This window comes from Panulirus ornatus, chromosome 23, assembly GCF_036320965.1.
Source record: "Panulirus ornatus isolate Po-2019 chromosome 23, ASM3632096v1, whole genome shotgun sequence".
NCBI classification, from domain to species: domain Eukaryota; kingdom Metazoa; phylum Arthropoda; class Malacostraca; order Decapoda; family Palinuridae; genus Panulirus; species Panulirus ornatus.
In genome coordinates this window covers 124791-149412 of record NC_092246.1, presented here as the reverse complement: position 1 = coordinate 149412, position 24622 = coordinate 124791, and the positions used below count along the sequence as shown (strand labels likewise).

Below are 24622 nucleotides of genomic sequence, written 5' to 3'. Positions count from 1 at the left end.
GGGTGTTTCTGTATGTACATGTGTGTGCGGAATGGTTGGGCCATTCCTCGTCTGTTTCCTTCTGCTACCTCACTAATTTGTGAGATGGCAGTTAAGTATACTATGATATAAATCATTGAATTTTAGGGAGAATAAAAAGATGTTTTGGAAGGAGGTAAATAATGTGCGTAAGACGAGAACAAATGGAAACTTCAGTGAAGGGGGCAAATGGGGAAGTAATAACAAGTAGTGATGAAGTGAGGAGATGGAGTGAATATTTTGAAGGTTTGTTGAATGTGTTTGATGATAGGATGGCAGATATAGAGTGTTTTTGTCGGGGTGGTCTGCAAAGTGAGAGGGTTAGGGAGAATGGTTTAGTAATGAGAGGAGAGGTAGTGAAAGTTTTGCAGAAGATGAAATCTGGCAAGGTGGGGGGTTTAGGTGGTATTGCAGTGGAATTTATTAAAAAAGGGGATGCCTGTGTTGTTGATTGGTTGGTAAGGATACTCATTGTATGTATGGATCATGGTGAAGTGCCTGAGGATTGGCAGAATGCATCCATAGTGCCATTGTACTAAGGTGAGATGGCAACGTGAATGGGTGAAGGCAGCAAGGTTGTTAGGTTCAGTAGGGTTGAGGGACAAGTTAATTGGGAGGTAAGTTTGAATGGAGAAAAACTGGAGGAAGTGAAGTGTTTTAGATATCTGGGAGGGGACTTAGCAGCCGATCGAACAATGGAAGCGGAAGTGAGTCACAGAGTGGGGGAGGGGGCGAAGGTTCTGGGAGCGTTGAAGAATGTGTGGAAGGCGAGAACGTTATCTCGGAGAGCAAAAATGGTTATGTTTAAGGAATAGTGGTTCCAACAATGTTATATGGTTGTGAGGCATGGGCTATAGATAGGGTTGTGCAGGGGAGGTGGATGCATTGGAAATGAAATGTTTGAGGACAGTATATGGTGTGAGGTGGTTTGATTGAGTAATGTAAGGGTAAGAGAGATGTGTGGAAATAAAAAGAATATGGTTTAAGAGAGCAGAAGAGGGTGTGCTAAAATGGTTGGGACATATGGAGAAAATGAAAGAGGAAAGATTGACAAAGAGGATATATGTGTCAGAGGTGGAGGGAACAAGAAGCGGGAGACCAAATTGGAGTTGGAAGGATGGGGTGAAAAAGATTTTGAGCAATCAGGGCCTGAACATGCAGGAGGGTGAGAGGTGTGCAAGGAATAGAGTGAATAAGAGCGATGTGGTATACCAGGGTCAATGTGCTGTCAGTGGACTGAACCAGGGCATGTGAAACGTCTGGGGTGAACCATGGAAAGGTCTGGATAGGGAGCTGTGGTTTCAGTGTCGCTGTCAGGAATGCTAACCGCTACACTATGTGGGTCCATAAAGGAGGCATATAACTCTACCTTGTATAGAGAATGACTTGAGCATATATAGTAACCTCCTGTAACTTTACCATGTGAGTAAATAGAATGACCATCTGTAACTCTGCTTTTGGAGGGTCCAGGAGTAACTGACTGTAATATAGCCTTCCCTTGCCAACAGAGTACAAGAAAGCACGGGCAGAGATAAAGAAGAGGATGGAGAATGCAGCCCGGCTACAGAAGAAAGCCAAGAAGGCTGGAAAGAACTCTGAACTCAACAAGGTGAGTGGAAGCTGGCATGATGTATGTATTCTTATAAGTGGTTACTCAGTGGTATATGTATTCTCACTTGGAGTGACTGACTTCAGAAGGTGCAGTATTTTTTTGCACGTTTTCTTGATTCGAATTAATACCAATGAAAATCTTTTTTCTTAAATTGTCATGATTTGAACTAGGTTCAATAATTGCTTTTACCTCTTCAAACTAGTATGTAAGATGATATGCTTGTTACTGTTTCTGAAATCTTTGGATGAACAAGATTCGAGTTTTTCTTATCATTTTCTTTGTATGACAAGTTTAACCAAGTTTAAGTCTCTTGCTGTCTTCTGATTAAGAGGAGAGTTAATTGTTCTTACTTTGGTTTAGAGTGAAATGTATTACTCATACCTTTGTGTGTTTGTGATGGCCAAGGGATGGATTTTTATTATACTTGTTAAAACTGTTTTGCTGTTTGACAGACTGTATATTGATTGGTGTCTCCTCTCTAGCACACAGCAGCAGTGTAGATATTTGTGTCCTCACTTCTGTCATTGATTGATGATCAGTTGATAATACAGGGAATGCTTATGATATATATAGTAAGAGTTCTCAGCGAGAAGCTTCCGGTTATAACAACATGTTCTTCACCTGTTTTTCTGTAACAAGTTAACAGTAACAACTGTTTTTACCCATGACCCATTTACCATAGCAATTATTCCTGCCCATTTCCAGTTTGCTGCAGCATCTTTCCTTACCCATAAGCTGTGTGCCATAACAGGTATCCTTACCCATGTGTGATGATACCTGACCTTACCCATGACCTGAGTCCATAACACTTGTCATTACCATAATCTGAGGTCATATCACTTATCATTACTATGATCTGAGGCCTTAACACCTATCATTAACACCCTATGATCACAAGCAATTGACCTTACCTATAACGCCTGGACTTGCCCATAATTTGTATCCTGGGACCTCTTATAATCTGTGTGCCAGAGGTCATGGCATTACCCACACTTATGAGCTCTGACACCTGTCATCACCTTTTAATTGAGTCCATGATACTTTTCGTTCTCATGACCTGAGGCTATGAACTTTTTATTAGCATAACATGAGGCCATGACATCCCTTATGTGAGGAGAATGTGTGTGAAACAATTGAGGCTTTTGTGTGCCACAGGTGCTGGAGGCAACGGTGGTGGACCTGAGGGCCCGTTATGGGGCACTGGAGGAAGTGGAGAGGACAGCAGTGCGCCATGCCCTGACAGAGGAGCGCGCCAGATATTGTGCCTTCGCCCATGCCCTCAGGCCAGTCCTTGTGAGTACATGCCTTGGTGGTTGCAGCACTTTTGCATGCCTAATAAGTATACTCACTAACATGTATGTCTCCTCAGCATGCAGTTTTGCATATATCCTTCACACTTAATCCCCTCCTGCTATCACTCATACCCAGACAATGACCCAAAAGCCCTTAAACGTGGCTAAAATATTATCCTATATGCTTTCAACTGTACCTCCTTTCATATTATTTCTACTCATTGGTTTTGTCCACTTAATTGTGAAGGCTTATCATGCAAAGCTACTCATTAATTTCTTTGATGCCTTTCCTTATATTCCTATATCTGTCACTGCACTCAACAAATTCATGAATTCATTTCCTGCTTTGAAACAAAGGTTCAATAACCTATTATTTAGAGTGAATGCGTTACTGAGGTGTTCCCAGTGCCAATCCTTGGCAGTATACCTGAAATAATGTAATTAGTTTTCTTTTGAAAGTACTGAATATGCTGGCAATATTTCTCCAACTGCTCCTCCAATCACTCCTTTGGTATGTTATTAGTGCATGTATGACATAACAAGTTTATCATTAGCACTACCACAGACCTCTACAGCATCACAGACATCATCTACCCTGGCACTGGGAAAGCAAAAATGTTATGATGTGATGAGTTCCGGGCACAGAAATCCTCCTGTTGACCTCTTTTATATGTGTCACTGACAGCCCTTGCCTCCCCTTCATTTTCCTTATTATCATAAAAAACATGAAACCATTTTTTCGTCATTACTAGCAGTAAAAGCATATGTTTAAGGGGTTTACCTCCTCGCAATACAATTTGGAAATGTTCATTTTCTTGAATGAGAGAAGAATGATTACTTAAGGGTATGTCAGCAACCACAGCACTGATTACCATCACTGGCTCAATGAAATAAATTTGTGTATAAAATACTGTGTATTTCAATTCAATGGAGATTATTATGCTCAAAAATTTGGTATGGCAGTGGGTAACCCTCTTTCACTTTATTGGATTATGTGTTAATTGATAGGCGCATGAAAGAGAGACTTTTGGATGTTAATGTGCTGAGAGGTGCAACTGAAGGGATGTCTGATCATTATCTTGTGGAGGCGAAGGTGAAGATTTGTAGAGGTTTTCAGAAAAGAAGAGAGAATGTTGGGGTGAAGAGAGTGGTGAGAGTAAGTGAGCTTGGGAAGGTGACTTGTGTGAGGAAGTACCAGGAGAGACTGAGTACAGAATGGAAAAAGGTGAGAACAAAGGACGTAAGGGGAGTAGGGGAGGAATGGGATGTATTTAGGGAAGCAGTGATGGCATGTGCAAAAAATGCTTGTGGCATGAGAAGCATGGGAGGTGGGCAGATTAGAAAGGGTAGTGAGTGGTGGGATGAAGAAGTAAGATTGTTAGTGAAGAGAAGAGAGAGACATTTGGATGATTTTTGCAGGGAAGTAATGCAAGTTATTATTATTATCATTATTATTTTATATTTTATTTATTTATTTTTTATTTATTTTCCTTTGTCGCTGTCTCCCGCGTTAGTGAGGTAGAGCAAGAAAACAGACGAAAGAAATGGCCCAACCCACCCACATACATGTGTATATACATACTCGCCCACACACGCAAATATACATACCTATACATCTCAACGTATGCATATATATATATACACACACACATATACATATATACACATGTGCATAATTCATACTGTCTGCCCTTATTCATTCCCATTGCCACCCTGTCACACATGAAATAACAACCCCCTCCCCCCAAATGTGCGCGAGGTAGTGCTAGGAAAAGACAACAAAGGCCACATTTGTTCACACTCAATCTCTAGCTGTCATGCAATAATGCACCGAAACCACAGCTCCCTTTCCACATCCAGGCCCCACACAACTTTCCATGGTTTACCCCAGACGCTTTACATGCCCTGGTTCAATCCATTAACAGCATGTCGACCCCGGTATACCACATCGTTCCAATTCACTCTATTCCTTGCACGCCTTTCACCCTCTTGCATGTTCAGGCCCCAATCACTCAAAATCTTTTTCACTCCATCTTTCCACCTCCAATTTGGTCTCCCACTTCTCCTCGTTCAATCCACCTCTGACACATATATCCTCTTGGTCAATCTTTCCTCGCTCATTGTCTCCATGTGACCAAACCATTTCAAAACACCCTCTTCTGCTCTCTCAACCACGCTCTTTTTATTACCACACATCTCTCTTACCCTATTATTACTTACTCGATCAAACCATTTCACACCACATATTGTCCTCAAACATCTCATTTCTAGCACATCCACCCTCCTCTGCACAACTCTATCCATAGCCCACACCTCGCAACCATATAATATTGTTGGAACCACTATTCCTTCAAACATACCCATTTTTGCTTTCCGAGATAATGTTCTCGACTTCCACACATTCTTCAACAATCCCAGAACTTTCGCCCCCTCCCCCACCCTATGATTTACTTCCACTTCCATGGTTCCATCCACTGCCAAATCCACTCCCAGATATCTAAAACACTTCACTTCCTCCAGCTTTTCTCCATTCAACTTACCTCCCAATTGACTTGTCCCTCAGCCCTACTGTACCTAATAACCTTGCTCCTATTCACATTTACTCTCAGCTTTCTTCTTTCACACACTACCAAACTCAGTCACCAGCTTCTGCAGTTTCTCACACGAATCAGCCACCAGTGCTGTATCATCAGCGAACAACAACTGACTCACTTCCCAAGCTCTCTCATCCACAACAGACTGCATACTTGCCCCTCTTTCCAAAACTCTTGCAATTACCTCCCTAAAAACCCCATCCATAAAGAAATTAAACAACCATGGAGACATCACACACCCCTGCCGCAAACCTACATTCACTGAGAACTAATCACTTTCCTCTCTTCCTACACGTACACATGCCTTACATCCTCGATAAAAACTTTTCACTGCTTCTAACAACTTGCCTCCCACACCATATATTCTTAATACCTTCCACAGAGCATCTCTATCAACTCTATCATATGCCTTCTCCAGATCCATAAATGCCACATACAAATCCATTTGCTTTTCTAAGTATTTCTCACATACATTCTTCAAAGCAAACACCTGATCCACACATCCTCTACCACTTCTGAAACCACACTGCTCTTCCCCAATCTGATGCTTTGTACATGCCTTCACCCTCTCAATCAATACCCTCCCATATAATTTCCTTTTATCCCCTATGCCTTTGTACAATGGCACTATGCAAGCATTCTGCCAATCCTCAAGCACCTCACCATGAGACATACATACATTAAATAACCTTACCAACCAGTCAACGATACAGTCACCCACTTTTTTAATAAATTCTACTGCAAATCATCCAAACCCGTTGCCTTGCCAGCTTTCATCTTCCACAAAGCTTTTACTACCTCTTCTCTGTTTACCAAATCATTTTCCCTAACCCTCTCACTTTGCACACCACCTTGACCAAAACACCCTATATCTGCCACGCTATTATCAAACACATTCAACAAACCTTCAAAATACTCACTCCATCTCCTTCTCACATCACCATTACTTGTTATCACCTCCCCATTAGCCCCCTTCACTGAAGTCCCCATTTGCTCCCATGTCTTACACACTTTGTTTACCTCCTTCCAGAACATCTTTTTATTCTCCCTAAAATTTAATGATACTCTCTCACCCCAGCTCTCATTTGCCGTCTTTTTTACATCTTGCGCCTTTTTCTTGACGTCCTGCAAATCTCCCACTCATTTGCATTATTTCCCTGCAAAAATCGTCCAAATGCCTCTCTCTTCTCTTTCACTAATAATCTTACTTTTTCATCCCACCACTCACTACCCTTTCTAATCTGCCCACCTCCCACGCTTCTCATGCCACAAGCATCTTTTGCACAAGCCATCACTGCTTCCCTAAATACATCTCATTCCTCCCCCACTCCCCTTATGTCTTTTGTTCTCATCTATTTCCATTCGGTACTCAGTCTCTCCTGGTACTTCCTCACACAAGTCTCCTTCCCAAGCTCACTTACTCTCACCACTCTTTTCACCCCAACATTCTCTCCTCTTCTGAAAACCTCTACAAATCTTCACCTTCACCTCCATAAGATAATGATCAGACATCCCTCCTGTTGCACCTCTCAGCACATTAACATCCAAAAGTCTCTCTTTCGCGCGCCTATCAATTAACACGTAATCCAATAACGCTCTCTGCCCATCACTCCTACTTACATACGTATACTTATGTATATCCCTCTTTTTATACCAGGTATTCCCAATCACCAGTGCTTTTTCAGCACATAAATCTAGAAGCTCTTCACCATTTCCATTTACAACACTGAACACTCCATGCACACCAGTTATTCCCTCAACTGCCACATTACTCACCTTTGCATTCAAATCACCCATCACTATAGCCCGGTCTCATGCATCAAAACTACTGACACACTCAGCGAGGTAGTGCCAGGAAACAAATGAAGAATGCCCCATCCACTCATATACACATACATAAAAGCCTATACATGTACATATGCATACATATACATATCAACATATACATATATACATACACCTACACAGACATATACATATATACACATGTACATATTCATACTTGCTTGTCTTCAGCTATTCCTAGTGCCATCCTGCTCCACAGGAAACAGCATTGCTACCCTCTGCTTCAGCGAGGTAGTGCCAGGAAAACAGACGAAAAAAAGCCACATTCGTTCACAGTTCTAGCTGTCATGTGTAATGTACTGAAACCACAGACCTTTCCATGGTTTACCCTAGATGTTTCACATGCCCTAGTTCAATCCATTGACAGCACGTCAACCCCGGTATACCACATCATTCCATTTCACTCTATTCCTTGCACACCTCTCATCCTCCTGTACATTCAGACCCCGATTACTGAAAATCTTTTTCACTCCATCCTTTCCCCTCCAATTTGGTCTCCTGCTTCTTGTTCCCTCCATCTCTGATACATATATTCTTTTTATCATCCTTTCCTCACTCATTCTCTCCATATGTCCAAACCATTTCAACACACCCTCTTCTTCTCTTGTAACCACACTTTTTTTTATTTCCACACATCTCTCTTACTCTTGCATTACTTACGTAATCAAACCATCTCACACCACATGTTGTCAAACACTGACTTTCCAATACATCAACTTCCTCTGCAAATCCTCATCTATAGCCCCTGCCCCACATCCATATAACACCTTTGGGACTACTACATATACCTTCAAACTTACCCATTTGTAGTCTCTTTTTACACATTCTTCAGTGCTCTCAGAACCTTTGCCTCATCACATACCCTATGACTCACTTCTGCTTCCATGGTATGATTTGCTGCCAAGTCCACCCCATGGTATCTAAAACACTTAAATTCCTCCAAATTTTCTTTAATGAAACTCTCACCCCAGCTAACCTCTCCCTTTACCCTACTCAACCTAATGTCCTTACCTTTATTTGCATATACTTTCAAATTCCTCATTCTTCTTCTTATTATTTTAATTGTTGTTCCCTTTTTTGATGCTTTCAGTTGTCCATAAATATAATCTTTTGATCAAGACATGGTTCCTTCTAACTGCTCTGTTATAGTGTTTTCTTTGATAGTATTTTTGAGGAATGTTGATCTGATCAATAAATCCTGTGTTGTATGGTGAGTGTTCAAGGAATGCAGGGAGAAGTCATAATAAGACCATTTCGTACCTAGTTGACTAACCGCCTGGGGTTCAACTGGCTGACTGGAAAAACACCTTGTTGATGCTGGTCTATTGTTGACACTGTATTAGATCATTTGTGGCTTACAGATATTTTTCTTTAGTTTTTGACTTTTAAGCTAAGTGTTTTATCCTACAATGCTACTCTTGTAAGAAGACTCTCAAGAGTCTCTTCCCCTCACTGGTATTTTATAAGTTGTGGTTTTGTTAGTATTTTGGGATTGCATGTTATAATGATTGGTGTCTCTTCCCAGGATGAGGAGATTGGCTTGGTGAGTGAGTTAGGTCACTTGCAAGAGGTCATGACCCAGCTGGAGAAGCACTCAGCTGACCCCCATACTCTTCCACCAGCCAGTGAACAGGTAGGTCATTTCATGTAGTTTTAAATCACAACTGATTTGATATCTGAGGTTGGTATGCCAAGATGGCTGTGTGAATGGCATACGATCAGTACCAATAGCAGTCACTTAACATTGGTATGCACCATTGATGGTGGCCATTATTGATTGTATGGGGGCAAATCATAATTTTGTGAAGGTTATAATACATCTAAGTACATGTCACCATTTGAAATGACATAGATATAATTATTTTTGCTTGGCAATTTATAAATGGTTTCAATGCAAAGACCATTTGAAATGAAAATAATACATTTTTTAAAATCCATTCAACCCAATATCACTAAATCTGACCAAGGTTATAGAGCAATAAAGCTTTCTTTAAAGTGCCAAGGAACCTTAAGTTCCTTGGTTTTTGAGTGAAAATTATATAATATAGTGCTATAAGGTTTTATGATATAGCATCTGTAACCAAACAGCACTATAATATTATGCTATAAAGTTCTATGGCTTTTGAGTTGAAAAATATCTTTCAGGCACTATACAAGGATTTGTGAGTGAAGCTTTTGGAGCAATTTAGGGACACTGCAATTTCATAAATTTTGCTGATTTCTTCATCAAAAATTCTAGACTGCAAATTTGGTACTCTCAAATTAACTCTGATGTGAACACATTGTTTTACTATATCCAGGTGAGCTGCATAGAGATGTATACATGAGCAGACATTTGTAGGTTTGCTAAAAGATGCTTAACTGGTTCATATGTCTGTGCACTAATGGTATCCAAGAAAGGCAGAGTACCCTCATGATCTTCTTCACAGTTAAATTTCATAGAAGTAACTAGGCTATTGAGTCTAGGGAGAAAATTGTCAGTGTCCTCATTATTCAGCCATATGCAAATTACAGCATCTACATAACAAAACCACTTAACACATGTGGGTATGATGCTGGGAAGAAAATTAATTTTGAAAAACTCCATGTAAAGATAACCCACTGTGGCAGAAAGGGGAAGTCCCATTGCCATGTCTAATCCCTGTAGATAGTACATTACTCATTCAATCTATCTCTGTGTATCTATATCCCTGATAACTGTTCCCTGCGGGAACTCCCATCGAGGAATGGCTATGGTAAAGCAGTCTTCATTTGTCCCACTCCTTATATGCCTCCCTCGCATACACCTTTCCACACATTCTTCCTCTGTTTCTCTCCCTCCAGTATTCCTCCACCATATTTGCCCATGTCACAGATGGTCTTCCACTCACACCAACGTCTTTAACTTTACTATCATATACTCTTCATGTAAACTCCCAGTCTTGCAGGAAACTCCCAGTTTTGCATTCTATCCACCTCAGAGTATTACATTTCACCCATTCTACCACTCAACAATTCATTCCCTTTGCATTCCTTGCCATATCACATCTCTCGTACACCCTTTCATTTCTTTCCTCATTCCATCTAGTCACACCAAATGCTCTTCTCAAATAGATGATTTCCACATCCTATATTCTTGACTTCTGTGCCTCACTCCACATCCATGTTTCGGCTGCATAGGTCAAGTTGGGAGGACATGCTGTCCCTTAATCCTCTATTCACTTACATACTTACACCTCTATCCTTCATTATTCTATTAAGGGACCCAGGGACTCTTCTACCCTGTACTGCTTTTCCTTATCTCATCTTCCATATCACCACACTTACCCAAGACAGCTCTCAGATATGTATATTCCCTCACTTCTTTGAGTCTTTTTATCCTTATATCCACAGCACAATTAAGTACACTTTCTTCTTTCACTGTTTATGGTTTTTTCAAAATCTATACTTTCACTCTCGTTTCCTTTCAAACACCATTACTTTATTTTTACTTGCATTTACCTTCAAATACCTCCACTTACATACGTCATAAAACACACAACCTTTTGCAAATCCTTTTCACTCTCCACAAACAACACAGTATCATCTGCAAGCAGGCTTTCCACTAGGCAGTATATCTCACCGCCACACTTCATCTCTGCACCCCTTTTCCCTGGTTTGCTTTCATCTCTCTTATCACTCCGTCCATATATTATTATTATTATTTATTTATTTATTTATTTTGCTTTGTCGATGTCTCCCGCATTAGCGAGGTAGCGCAAGGAAACAGACAAAAGAATGGCCCAACCTACCCACATACACCTGTATATACATACACGTCCACACACGCAAATATACATACCTATACATCTCAACATATACATATATATACACACACAGACATATACGTAATAATGCACCGAAACCACAGCTCCCTTTCCACATCCAGGCCCCACACAACTTTCCTTGGTTTACCCCAGATGCTTCACATGCCATGGTTCAATCCATTGACAGCACGTCGACCCCGGTATACCACATTGTTCCAATTCACTCTATTCCATGCACACCTTTCACCCTCCTGCATGTTCAGGCCCCAATCACACAAAATCTTTTTCACTCCATCTTTCCTCCTCCAGTTTGGTCTCCCACTTCTCCTTGTTCCCTCCACCTCTGACACATATATCCTCTTGGTCAATCTTTCCTCATTCGTTTTCTCCATGTGACCAAACCATTTCAAAACACCCTCTTCTGCTCTCACAACCACACTCTTTTTATTACCATACATCTCTCTTACCCTATTATTACTTATTTGATCAAACCACCTCACACCACATAATGTCCTCAAACATCTCATTTCCAACACATCCACCCTCCTTCGCACACACCCTCCTATCTATAGCCCACTCCTCACAACCATATAACATTGTTGGAACCACTATTCCTTCAAACACACCCATTTTTGCTTTCCGAGATAATGTTCTTGCCTTCCACACATTTTTCAAGGCTCCCAGAACTTTCGCCCCCTCTCCCACCCTGTGACTCACTTCCACTTCCATGGCTCCATCCACTGCCGAATCCACTCCCAGATATCTAAAACACTTCAGTTCCTCCAGTTTTTCTCTATTCAAACTTACCTCCCAATTGACTTGTCCCTCAACCCTACTGTACCTTATAACCTTGCTCTTATTCATATTTACTCTCAGCTTTCTTCTTTCACACTCTTTACCAAACTCAGTCACCAGCTTCTGCAGTTTCTCAATGGAATCAGCCACCAGCGCTGTATCATCAGCAAACAACTACTGACTCACTTCCCAAGCCCTTTCATCAACAACAGAGTGCATACTTGCCCCCTCTCCAAAACCCTTGCATTCACCTCTCTAACAACCCTATCCATAAACAAATTATCCCTGGGGATGGGGAGAAAAAAATACTTCCCACGCATTCCCCGCGTGTCGTACAAGGTGACTAAAGGGGACGGAAGCGGGGGGCTAGAAACCCTCCATTCCTTGTATTTCAACTTTGTAAAAGGGGAATGGAAGAAAGAGTCATGCAGGGAGTGCTCATCCTCCTTGAAGGCTCAGATTGGGGTATCTAAATGTGTTTGGATGTAACAAGGATGAGAAAAAAGGAGAGATAGGTAGTATGTTTGAGGAAAGGAACCTGGATGTTTTGGCTTTGAGTGAAATGAAGCTCAAGGGTAAAGGGGAAGAGTGGTTTGGAAATGTTTTGAGATAAAGTCAGGGGTTGGTGAGAGGACAAGAGCAGAGGAAGGAGTAGCACTACTCCTGAAACAGGAATGGTGGGAGTATGTGATAGAGTGTAAGAAAGTAAACTCTAGATTGATATGGGTAAAACTGAAAGTGGATGGAGAGAGATGGGTGATTATTGAGGCTTATGCACCTGGGCATGAGAAGAAAGATCATGAGAGGCAAGTGTTTAGGAAGCAGCTGAGTGAGTGTGTTAGCAGTTTTGATGCTCAAGACCGGGTTATAGTGATGGGTGATTTGAATGCAAAGGTGAGTAATATGGCAGTTGAGGGAATAATTGGTGTACATGGGGTGTTCAGTGTTGTAAATGGAAATGGTGGAGAGTTTGTAGATTTGTGTGCTGAAAAAGGACTGGTGATTGGGAATACCTGGTTTAAAAAGAGAGATATGCATAAGTATGCGTATGTAAGTAGGAAAGATGGCCAGAGAGCGTTATTGGATTATGTGTTAATTGATAGGCGCATGAAAGAGAGACTTTTGGATGTTAATGTGCTGAGAGATGCAACTGGAGGAATGTCTGATCATTATCTTGTGGAGGCGAAGCTGAAGATTCGTAAAGGTTTTCAGAAAAGAAGAGAGAATGTTGGGGTGAAGAGAGTGATGAGAGTAAGTGAGCTTGGGAAGGAGACTTGTGTGAGGAAGTACCAGGAGAGATTGAGTGCAGAATGGAAAAAGGTGAGAGCAAAGGACGTAAGGGGAGTGGGGAAGGAATGGGATGTATTTAGGGATGCAGTGATGGCTTGCGCAAAAGATGCTGGTGGTATGAGAAGCTTGGGAGGTGGGCAGATTAGAAAGGGTAGTGAGTGGTGGGATGAAGAAATAAGATTATTAGTGAAAGAGAAGAGAGAGGCATTTAAATGATTTTTGCAGGGAAATAGTGCAAATGACTGGGAGATGTATAAAAGAAAGAGGCATGAGGTCAAGAGAAATGTGCAAGAAGTGAAGAAGAGGGCAAATGAAAGTTGCGGTGAGAGGGTATCATTGAATTTTATGGAAAATAAAAAGATGTTTTTGAAGGAAGTAGATAAAGTGCGTAAGGCAAGAGAACTAATGGGAACATCGGTGAAGGGGGCTAATGGGGAGGTAATAACAAGTAGTGGTGATGTGAGAAGGAAATGGAGTGAGTATTTTGAAGGTTTGTTGAATGTTTTAGAAGATAGAGTGGCAGATATAGGATGTTTTGGTCGAGGTGGTGTGCAGAGTGAGAGGGTTAGGGAGAATGATTTGGTAAACAGAGAAGAGGTAGTAAAAGCTTTGCAGAAGATGAAAGCCAGCAAGGCAGCAGGTTTGGATGGTATTGCAGTGGAATTTATTAAAAAGGGGGTGACTGTGTTGTTGACTGGTTGGTAAGGATATTTATGTATGTATGACTCACGGTGATTGCCTGAGGATTGGGGGAATGCACGCATAGTGCCATTGTACAAAGGGAAAGGGGATAAAGGTGAGCGCTCAAATCACAGAGGCATAAGTTTGTTGAGTATTCCTGGGAAATTATATGGGCGGGTATTGATTGAGAGGGTGATGGCATGTACAAAGCATCAGACTGGGGAAGAGCAGTGTTGTTTCAGAAGTGGTAGAGGATGTGTGGATCAAGTGTTTGCTTTGAAGAATGTATGTGAGAAATACTTAGAAAAGCAAATGGATTTGTATGTATCATTTATGGACCTGGAGAAGGCATATGACTGAGTTGATAGAGATGTTCTGTGGAAGGTATTAAGAATATATGGTATGGGAGGCAAATTGTTAGAAGCAGTGAAAAGTTTTTATCGAGGATGTAGGCATGTGTACAAGTAGGAAGAGAGGAAAGTGATTGGTACTCAGTGAATGTCGGTTTGTGGCAGGGGTGCATGATGTCTCCATGGTTGTTTAATTTGTTTACAGATGGGGTTGTTAGGGAGGTGAATGCAAGAGTTTTGGAGAGAGAAGCAAGTATGCAGTCTGTTGTTGATGATAGAGCTTGGGAAGTGAGTCAGTTGTTGTTCACTGATGATACAGCACTGGTGGCTGATTCGTGTGAGAAACTGCAGAAGCTGGTGACTGAGTTTGGTAAAGTGTGTGAAATAAGAAAGCTGAGAGTAAATGTGAATAAGAGCAAAGTTATTAGGTACAGTAGGGTTGAGGGACAAGTCACTTGGGAGGTAAGTTTGAATGGAGAAAAACTGGAGGAAGTGAAGTGTTTTAGATATCTGGGAGTGGATTTGGCAGTGGATGGAACAATGGAAGCAGAAGTGAGTCACAGGGTGGGGGAGGGGGCGAGAGTTCTGGGTGTGTTGAAAAATGTGTGGAAGGTGAGAACACTATCTCGGAAAGCAAAAATGGGTATGTTTGAAGGAATAGGGGTTCCAACAATGTTGTATGGTTGTGAGGCGTGGGCTATAGATAGAGTTGTGCGGAGGAGGATGGATGTGCTGGAAATGAGATGTTTGAGGACAATATGTGGTGTGAGGTGGTTTGATCGAGTAATTAATGAAGGGGTAAGAGAAATGGGTGGTAATAAAAAGAGTGTAGTTGAGAGAGCAGAAGAGAGCATTTTGAAATGGTTTGGTCACATGGAGGGAATGAGTGAGGAAAGATTGACAAAAAGAGGATATATGTGTCCAAGGTGGAGGGAACGAGAAGTGGGAAACCAAATTGGAGGTGGAAAGATGGAGTGAAAGAGATTTTGAGCGATTGGGGCCTGAACATGCAGGAGGGTGAAAGGCGTGCAAGGAATAGAGTGAATTGGAATGATGTGGTATACTGGGGTCGACATGCTGTCAATAGATTGAACCAGGGCATGTGAAGCATCTTGGTTAAACCATGGAAAGTGTGGATGTGGAAATGGAGGTGTGGTTTTGGTGCATTATACATGACAGCTAGAGACTGAGTGTAAACGAATGTGGTCTTTGTTGTCTTTTTCTCGTGCTACCTCGCATGCATGTGGGGGGAAGGGGGTTGTCATTCCACGTGTGGTGGGGTGGCGACGGGAATGAATAAGGCAGCAAGTATGAATTATGTACACGTATATATATATGTATATGTCTGTGTATGTATATATATATGTATACGTTGAAATGTATAGGTATGTATATTTGCATGTGTGGACGTGTATGTATATACGTTTGTGTGGGTGGGTTGGGCCATTCTTTCTTCTGTTTCCTTGCGCTACCTCGCTAATTCGGGAGACAGCGACATTGTATAATTAATGAATAATATATATATATATATATATATATATATATATATATATATATATATATATATATATATATATATATATCTTTTCTTTCTTTCTTTCAAACTATTCGCCATTTCCCGCATTAGCGAGGTAGCGTTAAGAACAGAGGAGTGGGCTTTTGAGGGAATACCCTCACCTGGCCCAATTCTCTGTTCCTTCTTTTGGAAAATTAAAAAAAAACGAGAGGGGAGGATTTCCAGCCCCCCGCTCCCTCCCCTTTTAGTCGCCTTCTACGACATGCAGGGAATACGTGGGAAGTATTCTTTCTCCATTATCCCCAGGGAACATATATATATATATATATATATATATATATTTTTTTTTTTTTTTTATACTTTGTCGCTGTCTCCCGCGCTTGCGAGGTAGCGCAAGGAAACAGACGAAAGAAATGGGCCAACCCCCCCAATACACATGTATATACATACGTCCACACACGCAAATATACATACCTACACAGCTTTCCATAGCTTACCCTAGACGCTTCACATGCCTTGATTCAATCCACTGACAGCACGTCAACCCCGGTATACCACATCGCTCCAATTCACTCTATTCCTTGCCCTCCTTTCACCCTCCTGCATGTTCAGGCCCCGATCACACAAAATCTTTTTCACTCCATCTTTCCACCTCCAATTTGGTCTCCCTCTTCTCCTTGCTCCCTCCACCTCCGACACATATATCCTCTTGGTCAATCTTTCCTCACTCATCCTCTCCATGTGCCCAAACCACTTCAAAACACCCTCTTCTGCTCTCTCAACCACGCTCTTTTTATTTCCACACATCTCTCTTACCCTTACGTTACTCACTCGATCAAACCACCTCACACCACACATTGTCCTCAAACATCTCATTTCCAGCACATCCATCCTCCTGCGCACAACTCTATCCATAGCCCACGCCTCGCAACCATACAACATTGTTGGAACCACTATTCCTTCAAACATACCCATTTTTGCTTTCCGAGATAAAGTTCTCGACTTCCACACATTCTTCAAGGCCCCCAGAATTTTCGCCCCCTCCCCCACCCTATGATCCACTTCCGCTTCCATGGTTCCATCCGCTGCCAGATCCACTCCCAGATATCTAAAACACTTCACTTCCTCCAGTTTTTCTCCATTCAAACTCACCTCCCAATTGACTTGACCCTCAACCCTACTGTACCTAATAACCTTGCTCTTATTCACATTTACTCTTAACTTTCTTCTTCCACACACTTTACCAAACTCAGTCACCAGCTTCTGCAGTTTCTCACATGAATCAGCCACCAGCGCTGTATCATCAGCGAACAACTGACTCACTTCCCAAGCTCTCTCATCCCCAACAGACTTCATACTTGCCCCTCTTTCCAAAACTCTTGCATTTACCTCCCTAACAACCCCATCCATAAACAAATTAAACAACCATGGAGACATCACACACCCCTGCCGCAAACCTACATTCACTGAGAACCAATCACTTTCCTCTCTTCCTACACGTACACATGCCTTACATCCTCGATAGAAACTTTTCACTGCTTCTAACAACTTGCCTCCCACACCATATATTCTTAATACCTTCCACAGAGCATCTCTATCAACTCTATCATATGCCTTCTCCAGATCCATAAATGCTACATACAAATCCATTTGCTTTTCTAAGTATTTCTCACATACATTCTTCAAAGCAAACACCTGATCCACACATCCTCTACCACTTCTGAAACCACACTGCTCTTCCCCAATCTGATGCTCTGTACATGCCTTCACCCTCTCAATCAATACCCTCCCATATAATTTACCAGGAATACTCAACAAACTTATACCTCTGTAATTTGAGCACTCACTCTTATCCCCTTTGCCTTTGTACAATGGCACTATGCACGCATTCCGCCAATCCTCAGGCACCTCACCATGAGTCATACATACATTAAATAACCTTACCAACCAGTCAACAATACAGTCACCCCCTTTTTTAATAAATTCCACTGCAATACCATCCAAACCTGCTGCCTTGCCGGCTTTCATCTTCCGCAAAGCTTTCACTACCTCTTCTCTGTTTACCAAATCATTTTCCCTAACCCTCTCACTTTGCACACCACCTCGACCAAAACACCCTATATCTGCCACTCTATCATCAAACACATTCAACAAACCTTCAAAATACTTACTCCATCTCCTTCTCACATCACCACTACTTGTTATCACCTCCCCATTTGCGCCCTTCACTGAAGTTCCCATTTGCTCCCTTGTCTTACGCACTTTATTTACCTCCTTCCAGAACATCTTTTTATTCTCCCTAAAATTTAATGATACTCTCTCACCCCAACTCTCATTTGCCCTTTTTTTCACCTCTTGCACCTTTCTCTTGACCTCCTGTCTCTTTCTATTATACATCTCCCACTCAATTGCATTTTTTCCTTGCAAAAATCGTCCAAATGCCTCTCTCTTCTCTTTCACTAATAATCTTACTTCTTCATCCCACCACTCACTACCCTTTCTAATCAACCCACCTCCCACTCTTCTCATGCCACAAGCATCTTTTGCGCAATCCATCACTGATTCCCTAAATACATCCCATTCCTCCCCCACTCCCCTTACTTCCATTGTTCTCACCCTTTTCCATTCTGTACTCAGTCTCTCCTGGTACTTCCTCACACAGGTCTCCTTCTCAAGCTCACTTACTCTCACCACCCTCTTCACCCCAACATTCACCCTTCTTTTCTGAAAACCCATACAAATCTTCACCTTAGCCTCCACAAGATAATGATCAGACATCCCTCCAGTTGCACCTCTCAGCACATTAACATCCAAAAGTCTCTCTTTCGCACGCCTGTCAATTAACACGTAATCCAATAACGCTCTCTGGCCATCTCTCCTACTTACATAAGTATACTTATGTATATCTCGCTTTTTAAACCAGGTATTCCCAATCATCAGTCCTTTTTCAGCACATAAATCTACAAGCTCTTCACCATTTCCATTTACAACACTGAACACCCCATGTATACCAATTATTCCCTCAACTGCCACGTTACTCACCTTTGCATTCAAATCACCCATCACTATAACCTGGTCTCGTGCATCAAAACCACTAACACACTTATTCAGCTGCTCCCAAAATACTTGCCTCTCTTGATCTTTCTTCTCATGCCCAGGTGCATATGCACCAATAATCACCCACCTCTCTCCATCAACTTTCAGTTTTACCCATATTAATCGAGAATTTACTTTCTTACATTCTATCACATACTCCCACAACTCCTGTTTCAGGAGTATTGCTACTCCTTCCCTTGCTCTTGTCCTCTCACTAACCCCTGACTTTACTCCCCAGACATTCCCAAACCACTCTTCCCCTTTACCCTTGAGCTTCGTTTCACTCAGAGCCAAAACATCCAGGTTCCTTTCCTCAAACATACTACCTATCTCTCCTTTTTTCACATCTTGGTTACATCCACACACATTTAGGCACCCCACTCTGAGCCTTCGAGGAGGATGAGCACTCCCCGCGTGACTCCTTCTTCTGTTTCCCATTTTAGAAAGTTAATACAAGGAGGGAAGGATTTCTGGCCCCCCAATATATATATATAGATATTGAAAAGCCACATTGACATCACACAGACCTGCCTCACACCAACAGTACTTATTACTGAAAACAAACTTGCAGTGTCAGTCCTTGATGCTCAGCTTACATGGTGCCACTTTATAAAGGCAAGGGGGTACAACAGATAGTTCTTGAACTACAGAGTTATAAAAGTTTGTTGAGTTTACCTGGTAAATTGTATGAGTGATGACTGAAAGGGTGAAGGCATGTACAGAGGATCATACTAGTGAGAAACAATGTGGTTTCAGAAGTGGTAGAGGATGTGTGGATCAAGTGTTTGCTTTAAAGAATGTATGCGAGAAATACTTTGAAAAACTGATGGCTTTGTGTGTGATATATTTTGATATGGAGGAAGCATATGATAATGGAGTTGATAAAGATGCCTTGCGGAAGGTGTTACAAGTATATGGTGTAATAGGAAAGCTGCTAGAAGCAGTGAGAAGTTCTTATCAAGAGTGTAAGGTATGTGTGCAAATAGGTGGAGAGGAGAGTTCGTGATTCCAAGTGAAGTCAAGTCTGTGGCAGGGGTGTGTGATGTACCATGGCTGTTTGTTCGTGGATGAGATAGTGAGATAAATGCAAGGGTCTTCGCATGAGGGATTAGTCTATGGTCTGTTAGGGGTGAGTGGATTTGGGAAGTGAGTCAGTTATTACTTACCGATGACAATAACACATTACTGGTGGTAGAGTGGAGTGAGAACCTGCAGAAGTTGTTGTCTGAAATTGAGTGTGTGAATTGAGGACGTTGAGAGTAAATTTGAATAAAAGCAAGTATATGAAGTTTATCTGTGAAAAGGAATAGATTAGGTAGGGTTCAAGTTTTAATGAAGAAAATTTGGAGAAAGTGAAGTGTTGCAGATACCTGAGCATGGACATATCAGCAAAAGGAACCATGTAAGTGGAATGTGTCTGTCAAAAGGTGGGTTGGGGAGGCGAAGGTTCTGGAAACACTGAGGAATGAGTGGATAGAGAATCCATTTTCCGGTCAGACAAAATGGGTATGTTTGAAGATATAGTAGTCCCAACGATGTTGTATGGATGTGAGGCATGGATTATAGATAAGAATGTGCAGAGGAAGGTGGATGTGTTGGAAGAAGGATACTTTGTAGTGTGAGATGGTTTGATTGAGTATGTAATAAAGGGATTAGAGAGAAATTTGTAGGAGAGGTTGACAAAGGGGATATATGCATCAGAAGTGGAGTGCAAAAAGAGAAGGGGGAGACCAAATTAAAGATAGACTGATGAAGCAAAAAAGATTCTGAGTGCTCTGATCCTGAATTTGCAGGAGGGTAAAAGGCATGCATGGGATACAGTGATTTGGAGCAATGTGGTAAATACGAATCAACTTGCCATCAGTGGACTGAATGAGCACTTAAGAACAGCCAGGTGAAACCATGGAAAGCCTTGTGGGGCCTGGTTGTGGAGGGGGGCTGCTATTTTGTTGCATTGCACATGATGACTAGCAAATGGATGTAAGCAAATGAGGCCTTTCATTGTCTGCCCCTGATGTTGTCTCACTTATGCAGAAAATGGTAAACAAGTATGAAAGAAAGAAAGGTACATATTGATATACATTATTTATTAACCATGCATACATACATAATGGGTTGATATCTCCAGTGGAGCTTCAAAGGGTTCTGTTCTGGGACCATTTCTCCCCTGATTAATTGGCTAGACAAAAATTATAGTCTCCTGTCTATTTATGTTTGCAGATGATGTACAGGTCATGAGGGAAATGAAAAGCTTGAAGGATTGCCTCAGATCACAAGGAGATCTTGATAGATTCTAAAGTTGGTTTGATGCATGGCTGATGAAATTAAACCCTTGCAAGTGTAAAGTCATTGGATTGATTGCAGTGAAAGAAATCCTCGATATGAATATTATCAAGCAGAAAATAAGCAGCAGGAATATAAGAGAGACTAGGGAATGGCCTTTGTTCCTAATGTGTTGCCAAAGTCCATCCCCAGGAGAATAGTCAGGAGACCATCTCATAGTAATTATTAGAACTGAATTCACATTCATGGAGAAAGAAATAATCAGCATGCTGTTTTCATCTTACACAAGGCCAAAATTAGAATATGCTCCTCAGGTTTTCTCACTGCACCTAAAAACACAAAGAGCTGATAGAGAAAGTTCAGAGGAGAGCAACAAAGATGGTACCAGAAGCAAGAGAACTGAATTACAGGGAAAGTATAGAGACTTTAGATTTGCCCACTGTGAAAGAGAGAAGATTGAGAGGTGATTTGATCACAACCTTTGATTTTTTTTATAAAGATTGATGATGTAGACTGTGAATGGTTCTTTGACAGATGTAGTGATAGAGCAACCATAGGACATAACATGAGATTAGGGAAGAAACTTCTTAAAAAAGGTTTGAAGAAGTACTTTGATAATATAAGAATGGTGGGAAAAAGAAATGAATGAATGAAGAAATGGTTAATGCAGACAGCATACAAAAATTAAAACGTGTAATAGTAGAAAATATTCAAGAGATGGTGCCCCTTGAATGTAAAACTCCCACCCTGTACAGTACAAATAGGTGATTACATACTGTGGTCTTAAACTAGTTACCCATTCATGGACCTTTTTTGGAGGGGAGGATGAACAGTTAGTTGGCTGTGAGATGTTACTGTGTACAGAAGTCGGAGGTATGGGAGATGTTACTGTGTACAGAAGTTGGAGGTTTGGAAGCATATGATCATTATTTTGGATGTAATTTGTGTATCTTTGGATTGTCAGTGTAATGCTACAAAGACCTTGCACCATTCCCAATGATAATTTTGGATGTGTTTTATCTATAGAATTTCTTTTTCTTTTTGTAAATTCACTCTTTTGCCAGAAATTTTCATTGTAAGTTGATTTCCTGTTCATGGTTGTTTATGTTTTTCAGGTGCTAATGGACATTAAGAGTGGTGAGGCTCAGTGGTCATGGCAGACACCTCCATCATCACCTTCTTCTTTAGGCTCTCGTAAATCTTCCATGTGCTCTATCTCTTCACTCAACTCCTCATCTTCGTCATCGACACACTCCCCCTCACACCATAACCGTACTCGTTCTGTTAGCCAGGTGCGTCACACTGTTCATTGTCTCATACGTAATTATTTTTCTCAACTACTTCATTATCTTCCAGTTTTGAGGTGTATTATTCATTAATGCATGAGAAGTAAAACAAACTACAGGTATGTGTAAATGGCACCACAAGATATGAATGTAAATTTACTGTCTTGTGGAGGATAACCATTCTCCAATTATACTTCGTCACTGAACTTCTTGTCTTTTGCACTCATTCCAACCTTTCGTAGGTAGCAGGTAAGTACTGTAGTAATGAAATGAATGTTGCTACAAGAGAAATGTACATATCAGTCATGATGGATAATTTATTTTGCCTGAATCTTTTCTGGTAAGCTGATCAGTAAGATAGATGTAATTGACTGTTCTTATCTATCTTCTTGATGCACTGTTAGAGGCCTCATTTTGTCACATTTTGTCATTAGTGCTCATGTGCTATGTTAAGACTTTTTCTTCTTCAGTATATTGAGATTCACAACCATTTTTTATAGATGTCAGTATTATTTCTAATCACTTGTAATTGATGAATATTTGCTTTAGATCCTTGTTAGCCACTGTGATATTACTCTTCTATATTTATTTAGTAAGTCTGTGATACAATATATAAAGTATTGACTATTTTATCTGTCTTTATATTGCCTTTTGGTGTTTCTTGGTGTCTAGTCTATTCTGTAACCTCATTTTTATTTTATGGTAATGTATGAATACTGAAATTTTGTTATTTATCAGTTAAAACATAGATGAGTCTATGCTCTATAATCCTTCATGATTAATTTGTGCCTGTTATTATTTTCACCTGATGCCATTTGTTGTTATAGTGACAACTCAATGGAGGTTATTCTATCTGTATCCTGTTTTGATTATTGTTATAGTTTTACTTTTTTCTGAGTTTTGCTTTGTGTTGTAGTAGTGTCATGTTATTGCCAATAGGGTACAAGGCTGGTGAGTGTGTCATCGCAGGACTCGGGCTTTACCTCGCAGGACACGCTCTGTCACTCTCTACATCCTCACACCTCTACTGCCATCCAGGTACATTTGGTCACACTATTGACAGCATTCTGATGTTTATGGTCTTTGGTAACTTTAACACTTCATCACATTTGTTTAATAATTATTAAAATGTTAACTTTTTAATTGTTGCAAGACTCAACATCAAGTTGATACCTTGTCTTTATTACCTTATTCCTATTTGATATATAGTGCTGATAGATGCAGTTATCTTTTATGTATATCAGACATGCATTTTCATTGTGCTGTTATCATACCTTAAATATACCGCATCACAGGAATGATTAATATATGGTGCTAATTATAGAGTAGGTAATTTAGTATAGGTTAAAGGTAGAAGTGACATATTTATTAAAAAAGGGGGTGACTGTTGTTGACTAGTTGGTTTAGGATATTCATTGTATGTATGGTTCATGGTGAAGTGCATGAGGATTGGCGGAATGCATGCATAGTGCCATTATATAAAGGCAAAGGAGATAAAGGTGAGTGTTCAAATTACAGAGGCATAAGTTTGTTGAGTACTCCTGGGAATTTATATGGGAAGGTATTTATTGAGAGGGTAAAGGCATGTACAGAGCATCAGACTGGTGAGGAGCAGTGTGGTTTCAGGAGTGGTAGAGGATGTGTGGATTAGGTGTTTGCTTTGAAAACGTATGTTAGAAATACGCAAAAAAGCAGATGGATTTGTATGTAGCATTTATGGATCTGGAAAAGGCATTTGATAGAGATGCTTTGTGGAAGGTATTAAGAGTATATGATGTGGGAGGTAAGTTGCTAGAAACAGTGAAAAGTTTTTATTAAGGATGTAAGTTATGTGTACGAGTAGGAAGAGAAGAAAGTGATTTGTTCCCAGTTAATATTAGTTTGCAGGAGGGATGCTTGATGTCTCCATGGTTGTTTAATTTGTTTATGGATGGGGTTGTTAGGGAGGTGAATGCAAGAGTTTTGGAGAGGGGTAAGTATGCAATATGTTGTGGATGAGAGGGCTTGGGAAGTGAGTCAGTTGTTGTTCACTGATGATACAGCGCTGGTGGTTGAATCGGGTGAGAAATTGCAGAAGCTGGTGACTGAGTTTGGTAAAGTGTGTGAAATAAGAAAGCTGAGAGTACATGTGAGTAAGAGGAAGGTTATTAGGTTCAGTAGGATTGAGGGACTAGTCAAC

General features: G+C 40.9%; 1 protein-coding gene across 4 annotated transcripts in view; it reads left to right on the top strand.

Annotated features, from left to right (window-relative positions):
• The window catches only part of mim (missing-in-metastasis), a 323746-nt gene that overhangs the window by 194253 nt on the left and 104871 nt on the right, over nucleotides 1-24622 (top strand). For 3 of the 4 annotated variants that reach the window (XM_071676355.1, XM_071676354.1, XM_071676352.1), the window contains exons 6-10: nucleotides 1527-1627; nucleotides 2786-2923; nucleotides 8887-8994; nucleotides 22273-22449; nucleotides 23383-23481. In XM_071676355.1, coding sequence (XP_071532456.1) covers nucleotides 1527-1627; nucleotides 2786-2923; nucleotides 8887-8994; nucleotides 22273-22449; nucleotides 23383-23481 — 623 coding nt within the window. The remainder of the gene's footprint in view (nucleotides 1-1526; nucleotides 1628-2785; nucleotides 2924-8886; nucleotides 8995-22272; nucleotides 22450-23382; nucleotides 23482-24622) is intronic. The other variant, XM_071676353.1, reaches the window with a different exon arrangement.